Source organism: Mustela putorius, unplaced genomic scaffold (assembly GCF_011764305.1).
Source record: "Mustela putorius furo isolate JIRA1106 unplaced genomic scaffold, ASM1176430v1.1 tig00000390_pilon_pilon_pilon, whole genome shotgun sequence".
Classification (NCBI taxonomy): domain Eukaryota; kingdom Metazoa; phylum Chordata; class Mammalia; order Carnivora; family Mustelidae; genus Mustela; species Mustela putorius.
This window is the reverse complement of record NW_025421368.1, coordinates 75017-87723: the sequence shown is the minus strand read 5'-3', so window position 1 is coordinate 87723 and position 12707 is coordinate 75017. Positions and strand designations below refer to the sequence as shown.

Genomic DNA, 12707 nt, shown 5'->3' with positions numbered 1-12707 from the left:
AAGATCATATATTAGGGCACAAAACAAATCTCAATAAATTTGAAATGACTGAAGTCATACCATGCATCTTTTCTGACAATGCTATGAAACTAGAAATCAACCACATGAAAAAAATCTAGATAGAACACAAACACATGGAGGTTAAATAACATGTGACTAAACAATGAATGGGTCAACCAAGAATTCAAAAAGGAAATAAAAAAGCTTATGGAGACAAATGAAAACGAAAACTTAACAGTCTAAAAACTTTAGGATATTGTAAAAGCTGTTCTAAAAGGGAAGTTTATAGCAAGACCTACTTCAAAATCAAGAAAAACCTCAAAATAAACCACCTAAAATTATACCTAAAGAAGGTAGAACAAGCAAAACCCAAATCAGCAGAAAGAAAGAGATAAAGAAGATCAGATACATATGAAATAGAAAATAAAAACACAACAGAACAGATCAATGAAACAAGGAGCTGGTTCTTTGAAATGATTATGAAAACTGATAATCCTTTAGCCAGACTCATAAAAAGAGACAGAGAGAGAGATGGAGAGGGAGAGAGAGGATTCAAATAAACAATATCAGAAATAAAAGAGTAGAAATAACAACCAACACCACAGAAATACAAAGGATTATAAGAGAATACAAAATTATATGCCAACAAATTGGGCAGTCTAAAAGAAATGGATAAATCCCTAGAAATGGTGTAACCTCCTAAAACAGAACTAGGAAGAAACAGAAAATTTGAACAGACCAGTTAACAGCAAACAAATTGAATCAGTAATCAAAAAATTCCCAAAAAACAAAAATCCAGGATCAGATGGATTCACAGATGAATTCTACAAAACCTTTAAAGAATAGTTAATATCTACTCTTCTCAAATTATTCCAAAAACAGAAGAGGAGGAAGGCTTCCAAATTCATTTTATAAGGCCAGCATTATTCTGATATCAAAACTAGATAAAGATATTACAAAAAGGAGAACTATAGGCCAGTATCTTTGATGAACATAGATGCAAAATTCCTCAACAAAATGCTAGCAAACTGATTACAACAATAATTAAAAAAAATCATTCACCACGATCAAGTGGGATTTTTTCTTGGAATGCAAGGGGTTCAATGTTCTCAAATCAGTGTGACACCTTATCAACGAGAAAGTATAAAAGTCATATGATCATTTTAGTAGATGCAGAAAAAGCAGTTGACAGTGTATAATATCCCTTCATGATAAAAACCCTCAACAGACTAGTTTAGAGGGAACATACCTCAATATAATAAAGACCATGTATAACAAATGCACAGCTAAGATTATATTCAATGGTGGAAAATGAAGCTTTTCCATTAAGGTTGAGAACAAGATAAGGGTATCTATTCTTACCTCTAAAAGCCCTAGCCATAGCAATTAGAAATTGAAAGGAAGTAAAAATCACCCAAATTGGTCAGAATGGAGAAAGACTTTCACTATCTGCAGATGATGTGATACTATACATAGAAAATCCAAAAAAACACTACCAAAAGAAGTTGCTGTGGCTTATTTCAGTGAGGTGAACTTATATTCTCCTCTAGGATTTTAATAGATTCCTGCCTCACGTTGAGGTCTTTTATCCATTTCAAGTTTATCTTTGTGTATGGTGTAAGAGGTCAAGTTTCATTCTTCTATACATAGCTGTCCAATTTTCCAGCACCATTTATTAAAGAGACTGTCTTTTTTCCCACTGGGTATTTTTTTCTTGCTCTGTTGAAGATTATTTGACCATAGAGTTGAGGGTCCATATCTGGGCTCTCTGCTCTGTTCCACTGGTCTATGTGTCTGTTTTTGTGCCAGGACCATGCTGTCTTGGTGATCATAAAGCTTGAAATCAGGCAATGTGATGCCCCCAGTTTTGTTTTTCTTTTTCAACATTTCCTTAGCAATTCGGGGTCTTTTCTGGTTCCATACAAATTTTAGGACTGTTTGTTCCAGCACTTTGAAAAATGCCGGTGGAATTTTGATCGGGATGGCATTGAAAGTATAGATTGCTCTAGGCAGTACAGATGTTTTAACAATGTTTATTCCATGAGCATGGAATGCTCTTCCATCTTTTAGTGTCTTCTTCAATTTCTTTCATGAGTGTTCTGTAGTTTCTCAAGTACAGATCCTTAACCTACCCTAAAGATACAGATATAGTGATAAGAAAGGCCTTATGTACCTCAATGTTCTTTTTTTTTTTTTTAAAGATTTTATTTATTTATTTGACAGAGAGAGATCACAAGCAGACAGAGAGGCAGGCAAAGAGGGAGATAGAGGGAAGCAGGCTCCCTGCTGAGATCATGACCTGAGCCGAAGGCAGCGGCTTAATCCACTGAGCCACCCAGGTGCCCCACAATGTTCTTAATAGCAATGGCTAAAATCACCAAATTGTGGAAAGGGCCAAGTTGCCCTTCAACAGAAGAACAGATAAAGATATGGTCCAAATATACAAGGGAATATTATGCCTCCATTAGAAAGGATGAATACCCAACTTTTGTATCAACATGGACAGGAGTGGAGGAGATTATGCTGAGTGAAATAAGTTAAGCAGAGAGCATCAATTATTATATGGTTTCACTTAATTGTGGAGCTTAAGGAATAAGATGGAGGACATTAGGAGAAGGAAGGGAAAAGTGAATTGGGGGAAATCGGAGGGGGAGACGAACCATGGGAGACTCTGAAAAACAAACTGAGGGTTTCGGAGGGGAAAGGGGTGGAGGCTTAGGTGAGCCTGGTGAAGGATATTAAGGAGAGCGCGTATTGCATGGAGCACTGAGAGTGGTGCATAAACAATGAATCTTAGAACGCTGAAAAGAAAAAAAAAAAACTACCAAAAAACTACCAGAACTGAGAAAGGAATTCAGACTATCTATATGCAGCCAACAAGAAACTCAGTTCAGACCTAAGAACACATAGAGATTGAAAGTAAAGGGGTGGCAAAAGATATTCCATGCAAATGGTAGCCAATTTAAAAGGAAAAAAAAGCTGAGGTAGCAATACTTACATCAGACAAAAAAGACTGGACAGAAAGGAGAATAGGAGATAAACAACATGCTACTAAAAAACCATGGGTCAGTGAATAAATCAAAGAGAAAAATTTAAAAAAAAACTAAAGATAAATGAAAACATAATGGCTCAAAATCTTTGGGACACATCAAAACTAGTTCTAAGAAGGAAGTTGATAACAATCAAGAAACAAAAATTTCAGATAAACAATGTAACCTCACAACTACAGGAATTACAAAACAAAAGAGTAAATAAAGCTTAATTTTAGTAGAAAAGTGATAATATAAGATCAGAGTGGAAAATACGAATGAAGACTAAAAAAATAAAAAAGCAAACAATAGAAAAGATCAATGAAACTAAGAGCAGTTTCTTTAAAAAGATGAACAACATGGAGAACCCCTAACAGACTCATCAAGAAAACAAAGAGAGAGGACTCAAATAAATGAATCAGAAATAAAAGATGAGAAGTTAAAACTGACACACAGAAATACACAGGATTGTAAGAAACTACTACAAAAAATTCCATGTGAAATAACGGGACAATCTACAAGAAAGATTTCCTAGAAACATATAATCTTCCAAGACAGAATCAGGAAGAAATAAATAATTTGAATGGAATGATTACTTATAGTGCAACTGAACCAGTGACCCAAAAACTCTCAACAAGCAAAAGTTGAGGACTAGACAGTGTCACAGTTGAATTCTACCAAATTTTGGAAGAATTACTATCTACTCAAACTATTTCCCCCCAAAAAATGATGAAGAAGGAATTCTTCCAAATTCATTCTAGAGACCAGTAAGAGACTACTAAACAAAAATTATAATATTACAAAAATACCAATACTACTGATGAACCACAGATGAAAAAAATCCTCAACAAAGTACCAGCAAACTGAATTCAACAGCACATATAAAGGATCATTTGCCACAATCATGAGGAATTTATTCCAGGGATGCAATGATGATTCAATATATGCAAATCAATGTGATACACCACATTAACCAAGTGAAAAATAAAAATCATACGATCATTGCAATAGATCCAACTGACAAAATTCAATACCCATTCATGATAAAAATTCAACAAAGTGGGTTTAGAAGGAATGTATTTCAACACCAAAAGGCCATGTATAAAAAAAACCCATTATTATGGTCACACTCATAATAAAAAGCTGAAAATTTTTCCTTTAAAATAAGGAATTACACAAGGATATCTACTCTCACCACCTTTACTCAACATAGAACTGGAAGTCCTAGCCACAGCAATCACAAGAAAAAAAAAAAGACATCCAAGTTTTGTTAAGGAAAAAGTAAACTGTCACTATTTGCAGATGACATGATACTAAACATAGAAAACCCTCAAGACTCCACACACACACAAAAATATTAGATGAATTCAGTGAAGTTGCAGAACACAAAATTAATGTACAGAAATCTGTTGCACTTCTATACACTAATAAAGTGGCAAAATTTTTTTTAAAATCCCATTTATAATTGCACAAAAAATAATAAAATACATAGCAATAAACCTAACCAGTGTACTCTGAAAACTATAAAACACTGATGAAAGAAACTGAAGCTGACACAAACAAATGGAATAGCTCATTGATTAGAAGAGTTAAAATGTCCATATTACTCAAAGAAAGCTATAGATTCTGGGTAATCCCTATCAAAATTTCAATGGCATTTTTCACAGAATTAGAACAAATAATCCTAAAATTTGTATGGAACCACAAAAGACCCCAAATAGCCAAAGCAATCTTGAGAAAGAAGAACAAGCTATAGGTATCACAACCCCAGATTTCAAGACATATTATAAAACTACAATAATCAAAACAATATGGTCCTGCCACAGAAACAGACACAAAGATCGAGGGAACAGAATTGAGAGCCCGGAAATATACCCATACTTATGGTCTCTTAATTATCACAAAGGAGGCAAAAATACATAATGCAAAAAAAAAAAAAAAGGAAAAAACCAGTCTCTTCAATAAACGCTCTTAGGAAAACTGGATAATCACATGAACAAGAATGAAACTGGATCACTCCCATCTACTACACACAAAATAAACTCAAAATGGATTAAAGATCGGGGGCACCTAGGTGGCTCAGCATCTGAATCTTGATTTTAGCTTAGGTCATGATCTCAGAGTCATGGGACTGAATCCCATGTCAGGTTCCGTACTCAGTGGAGAGTCTGCTTGAGATTCTCTCCCTCTCCTTCTGCCCCCCTCCACTTGCGCATGCTCGTTCTCTCCCTTCGTCTCTCTCTCTCTCAAATAAATCAATCTTTTAAAAAATGGATTAAAGACCCAAATGTGAGACTTGAACCATGCAACTCCTAACAGAAAACATAGGCAGAGGGCACCTGGGTGGCTCAATTGGTTAAATATCTGCTTTAGGCTCAGGTCATGATCCCAGGGCATGAGATTGAGCCCCACGTAAGGCTCCCTGCTCAGTGGGGGATGATTCTCTCTCTGCCCCCCATACTCAGGCTCTCTCTTTCTCAAATAAATAAATAAACTCTTAAAAAAAAAAAAAAAAAGCACAAGCAGTATCCTCTTAGACATCAGCCTTAGCAGAATTTTTCTGCATCTATCTCCTCAAGGAAGGGTACCAAAACCAAAAATAAACAACTGGGACTATATCAAACTAAAAAGCTTTTGGAAACCATCAACAAAACAAAAAGGCAACTAACTTACTGAAGGTAAGAAGATACTTGCAAATGGTAACATCCACTATAGGGTTGTATCCAAACTATATAAAGAACTTGTACAACTCAACACCAAACAAACAAACAAACAAAACCCACAAATAATCCAATTAAAAGGACAGAGGACCTCAATAGACATTCCTTCTAAGATGCCACAGAGATGGCCAAGACATATACGAAAAGACGTTCAATATCACTTATCATCAGGGAAATGCAAATCAGAACCACAATGAAATATCACCTCACACGTAAGAATGGCTAGTTCAAAAATATAAGAAATAACAAATGCTGGTGAGGATGTAGAGAAAGGGAACATTTGTGCACTATTAGCTGAAATGTAAATTGGTACAGCCACTAGAAAAAAAATATGAAGATTCCTCAAAAAATTAAACATAAATACCATATGACCCAGTAATTCCATTTCTGGGTATTCACCTGAAGAAAACAAAAACACTGAACATGAAACAAAAACATGGAAAAATATATGCACCTCTATGTTTACTGCAGCATTATTTACAATAGCCAAGGTATGGAAACATCCCAAGTGTCCATAAAAATATGAATGGATAAAGAAGATACAGCACATATATCCATGGAATTATTACTCAGACACAGAAAGAAAAAGATCTTGCCATTTGCAACAACATGGACAAACTTAGAGGGTATTATGCTAAGTGAAATAGATCAGATAGAAAAAGCAAATATATTATTTCATTTACATATGGAATCTAAGAAACAAAACAAACAAAAACAGAAGAAGACTCATAGATACACAGAACAAACTGGTGGTTATCAAAGGGGAGGTGGCAAAAACAGATGAAGGGGATTAAGAGGAACAAACTTCCAGTTATAAAATAAGTACATCATAGTGATGAAAAGTTCAGGATAAGGAATACAGTCAATAATATTTTATTAACTTTGGTGGCAGATGGTAACTAAATTTACTTTGTGAGCATAATGTATAGAATTGCTGAGTAACTATGTTGTATACCTGAAACTAATATTGTATGACAACTATATGTCAATAAAAAATTAATAATTAAAAATCAGTCAATTACTTTATGTATATAAAATGTTTAAATTCATTTGTTAAATATGTATAAGGAATATATATAAATTTGTATCCTTTTTAGATAGAAAAATGCTAAAATCAAGTTTAAGTAAAAATTTAAAGAAACATTTTTTTAAAATTTAATCTATTTTGAAGATGTGAAATTTCATGTGTATTTTTGCAAATGGGGAATAATAATATTCTTAATTTAGCTAAAATTTATCAAATGCAAATACTCAGAGCTCTTAATAACTATGGATAGTAGAAAAATTAAACAATCAGTTAGGTGACTCAGAACTAACCAGAATAACCTTTCCTGACATATACACAAATAAAGAGGTGACAGCAATTTAAATATCCAACTGTCAGGTTGAAAAAGCATAGCTATGGCTCTAACGGATATCTCCTCTTGAATCATGAAATTAATCAACTGGATTTTTTTTTAAATTACTACATACAGTATCGGAAACTAAATTTATTGCTAACTACAGTAATAAGTAATCAGTTATCTATATGATTTGCAAAATTCAGTTTTTCAAGATGAAAACTCTAAAGATAATACTAAAGTTGTTAATTGAAATTATTTTGGAAGATTAATAGTCAAACTATTTTGGTCGCTCACTTTACATGAGGTCTCAACTTAAGTCAATTTTAAACAACTCACAATCACTATATGACTATGCAAGACTAAGGTTCAGTTAGTGATCATGAAGACAAAACTACACAAAGAACAGAACTAAAAACAGTTCATAAAAGTGAAACGAACACTGACAATTTCTAAGTGTTTTTGGAATCTGAGAAGGAGTAAGTCAATTGCTGACAGTGCAGTGCCATGTGCCCTCTGTTCTTGAAAGAATGTTTATCTTTAAAAAAATAATAATAAAAGATAAAAAGCCTTATCACTAATGTCATGTGGCCAGTAGAATATTAATTTTCTGTTAAAAAATTATCCAGAGGACACAAACCTTTATTACTCACATCAATGACTTACACTAGTTCAATTTCATGACTGAGAAAATATGAAGATAATAGAGAAGAAACTTTGAGTACCTTAAATAAATACTACAAAGAGAGGACCTGGATACTCTGAATCACTGAATCACCTAATTAGATGAAATTGGAATAAAAAACTCCTAATAGCCTGGCACTGCCATTCCCATACTCCTTGCTCTCTCAGAACTCCTCACTGAGGCCATGTTCTAGGATCCACCAGGGAGTAACAATGACCAGCAATCACAGCCTCTGAAGTAATGACATATGGAATGCACAGTTCAAACCCATGTTGTTCAAGGGTCAAATGTATAACATCAGAAGTGGCTTCAGTGAGAATAGTCTCAATGGCGGGGGCCAGTGAAAGTAGACTTCTCAGGGTGAGACATCAAGTGACACAGTAACAGAGATAGCACTAGCAAGGAATCTTCAAGGAAGACAACTTTTTAAAAGCTGGGTTGCAAAGAGAAGAGTGATGGGGAGTTTTTGTGGGGATTGTGATTTATAGTTAGGGCAACCACACTGCCAGTTTAGTGCTCAATGTCCTAGCCTTACCCCCAGATTCTCAAGAGGTTATAAATAATTTAGTTATCTTAAGATGGTTGAAATCTAGAAAATTAGAACCACAAGTAGTAAGTGATAATTATATTCAAGGCACTGAGTCAGATGTTATGAGGACACAAATAACTGAAACCATCTGTCAGCAAGATGCTTAAAACTGCGATGTACATGAATGTGTGCATGTGTATATGTGTGTGTATGTGTTTGCACATGCATGGCCTGCCACATAACAACTCCTTTATTTCTGAATATCTGGGATTGCTAAACTACTTCCACAAAAGTTTGCTACAGCAAAAGTGAGACTTTTGTTTTCCCATGAGATAATTTACACACACACACACACACAAACACACACACACACACACACGGAAGTACCCCAAGTAAGAAAGGAAAAGTGGTCACTGGATACCATTCCTCTCAGCCATCTTAGACAGAAGGTGGTGGCAGGCCAACCAAGAGAGAAGCAGAAATCAGGCTGGTCCAAAGAGCTCTTTTAGTCTAGTTCATCTAAGACTGGGGAGAAAGGACAGGGCAATGACATTTAGCTCACCAGCGGTGGGCTAAGAACAGTAGGGGCAAAATCTAAGTATTGTGCATTAATACCTTTAGTAGAAAATAAAGAGATTTTATTGAAAACCCTTTTTATATCTATCTCTTGGAATTCCGAAACTTTCAGTCACTGCTCTATAAAAATACTTACATAATTTGAAGTCTATGAATGTGAAAAGAAATCGTTACACATTTTTAAAAATTCTCCCAAATTGGGGCAATAAAAAAACAGGTGACAGGTTACAAAAAACATGTATATTATATATGTACTAAATATGTATATTATATGCATGCACATATACATATAATGTGTATATTATATATGTATTAACATGTATATCATATATACATATGTGTATATATAATATACATACTTGGTACACATATATAATATACATATTTTACATTTTATATTTTACATTTATACATACATATAATATACACACATATATATAACATACATATATAATGTATATGTACCTGAGAATTATAAGAGAGGTTAAAGGTGTAATTCAGAAAAACAAAACAAAACAAACAATCCTGTTAGGGCTGATGTGAGGAAGACTTGCCAGAAAAACCACTCCTTTCAGAGATGGACCCTGAAGCATGCACAGGCCAGTCAGGGAAGTGATGACTGGGCACTGAAGACACGAGCAGAGGCATCAGTGGAAGCTATAAAGGGGTCGTTGTTGCAGTTACTAAACAAATATTTACTGAGCAGGCATTATATATCAAGTAGTTTAGATATTGAAGACACAGAATGTAAAAGGCAAAATTTTCTGTTCATGAATTTACAAATTTCTGATGAACTCTTCTGGCGGCAATTTCTCACCTGACCTGATTAAGGATACTGAGTATCACTCCTAGTCTAAGTATTCATGTTTCCCTGCAGAAATCCTTGCTAGAAATGTAACATAATATACGGCACATGCGTTGTATCTTTCCAAAATCCAAAATACTGCAATTCCAAAAGTCATCTGGGCTCAAGAGTTTTGAAAAAGGGACTGTAGATCAAAAGTTCCAGATGCTGTTGACTGATGATCTTGAGGATGATAATTTATTGTTAAAAGTCATGTTTAATCACTTAAAATGGTAATGAACCCACAAAACTATGACCTCATGGATTTAGCTTTAATAAGTTCAACCAGTATAAAGGCCAGTGCTAGAACCAGATGTATAGCATTTTCCCTTGTAAATAATTATTTTACATATAAAATGAATACTTTTTACAGGTTAAATTTAAAACACCATGACAACTGTCCATTGTCCATATCATTTCTCCAGGCTGGTGGCTGGTATGGTGACATTTAAGTTTAAGACCTAATGACAAAAGGGAGTCAATCCTATAAGATAAGAAGAACTACCACCTAAGAAAAGGAGAAAAAAAAGGTTTGAAGAGGTAAGGTGGAAGGAAATGGAAAGTTTGGGCAACAAAAAGGCTCACTGTGCTAAAATGTAGCTGGAGAGAGGCCTTGGTGTACACTTGTGAGTGGTGGGCAAAGCGCCAGGGCACCAGGCTAGGGCCTGCCATGTACTGCATTGCACATTTTACTGTAAGTTTAATGGGAAGATATTGCAAGGATTTAAAGATACTAATAGGATCTGATTTAAACGTTCAAAGGATATATTTGGGATATGAACTATAACCCAGTTTGGACACAGTAAAGTACGTATATAGAGAAGTAACAGAATTTAAGGAAAAAAGATTAATTATGGACACGTGGGTAGAAAAGCCTCGGGTGACTATAATGGCTGTGATTTCAGAAAATAAAATACCTGTGGTCACATACAATATCCTTAATTTCATGATTCTTGTTTTTAGTTTTGACTCATGGCGTTACTATATTGTTACCACTTAAAGTGAACACTACACAATAAAAACCCAAAGGTGTTTAACGATTAAACAATTTTATCACCACCTAATAAAAGCATTACATAATTTCAAAAGATGTTTAAAGCAATTAGGTAAAAGAATGATGATTAACTCAAACTTCTTAACAATTCACTAGTACATCTACATATATATATCCAAAAAGAATCTGTCTTACATAAACACACCATTTCTATATAAGACCACTTTTAGATAAAAATGTTATTAGGGAGCTTGGTTCTATGTATTTCACTCTATTTCATACAAAGGAATAACTACCTGACGCATCAAAAAGTTTGATTCAGCAAGCAATACTTATTTTTAAAATATATATTATGAAGTGATTTAAGTGACTTTCATTTGATGTCACGAGATAATACTGGAACTGTGTCAGTCATCCTTCTGTGGTTCAATTTTCTTTGCTAAATTACTGTAATAATCATACTCCTACGTATTTTTCTTCTATCCTTCACCTTGTCAGCATTAATAATTAGGTCTTATAAAGAAATGACCAAATTTCTTACATAAATTTTTTGATGATAGTCACAAAGTCATTGTACAAAACTGTCACTCACAGTCTATTCTATCTACGTAATAGGGACACATCCTGGGAAGCAAATATGTATTACTAAAATGATTGAATATTATATGGTATAATTAATTATTTTCTGGCATTTAAGAGTAATTTTAAGCCTGAGGTATGAATAATAAAAAGCACACTATATTCCAAACTATCAAAAATGGGTTTAAGCTAGTAAAAAGTTAAAATCAAACTAATGGGGAAAATATGAATAAAAATAAAAGCATTTTAAGAATACACTGATTGATAAAATTCATATTTATAACTCTAGATGTGCTGGACAGTTACTTAAAACCATTTACCTGTTGGAGGCAGGCAGTCTTTCCAATCAAAATAGCCTGCATAAATTCCAGGTTCCAATGAGCCAACGATAGGATCTGCTTTCAACTCAATGTAATTTTCAAAGAGTCTTTGGTCTAATTCTTTCAATGAAGCCATGCTAACCTATAAACACATAATAAAGAATAACTATGACTTTTTTAATCTGAGCATGAGGGAAAAGTAAAATAATATAAATACTTCAGCATATTTTAAATATACTTATGAATTTTCCTACAGAAAAAACATGATTTCTATTTTATTTATTTTTCAATAACAAAGACCACCCTCTTAACACAGGTTATTTAATATGAATTAATCTTCATACATGGACTATACACAGAAAGTTCAGCCCACATGAACTGTGAGTTCCTGTTGGTAGTGAAAGTAGAACAAGATGAGGTACCTTCCTGGTCTCACTGGGACTCAAGAGGCCAAGAGTTAGAGTAGGTGGGCAGAGTCGTAAATTTGGGAATAAAGAGTCTATGGGCTCAGGGCCCTCTGCAGTGGACTACTGGTGATGTGTCTGCTTCTATGTCATATAGTGTAGTATCTGTAAAAAGGAATATTTGTCATGCAGTGAAATTCAGCTGTAGAAAAGACAAGCAACAACTTGACTTAGAAAAATAATGAAAACCTTTAAGGAGACTAATGTACGATATAAAACAAGACTTAGGGAGAACACACATGACTTACTTTCTTTTTTTTTTAAGATTTTATTTATTTATTTGACAGACAGAGATCACAAGTAGGCAGAGAAGGAGGCAGAGAGAGAGAGAGAGAGAGAGGACGAAGCAGGCTCCCTGCTGAGCAGAGAGCCCAATGTCCAGCTCTATCCCAGCACCTGGGATTGTGACCGGAGTTTTAGGCAGAGGCTTAACCCACTGAGCCACCCGGGCACCCTTACATACGACTTTCAAAGCTAACCAATGAGTAGTTTAACTGGAGGAACCAGTGGTCACTATGGAGATTGAAGTTAAGTACAATAAGTACTTCAAGGCACAGAGTAAAAAAAGAGCCCAGGACCTGATGGATTCTCTGGGGGAATTCTACCAAACATTCAAAGAAAAAATAA

General features: G+C 34.4%; 1 protein-coding gene across 1 annotated transcript in view; it reads right to left on the bottom strand.

Moving 5' to 3' along the window:
* The window catches only part of LOC123391891 (exocyst complex component 2-like), a gene marked incomplete at its 3' end in the record, with an annotated part of 111345 nt that overhangs the window by 39488 nt on the left and 59150 nt on the right, over nucleotides 1-12707 (bottom strand). The window contains 1 exon segment of the mRNA XM_045079426.1: nucleotides 11617-11758. Coding sequence (XP_044935361.1) covers nucleotides 11617-11758 — 142 coding nt within the window.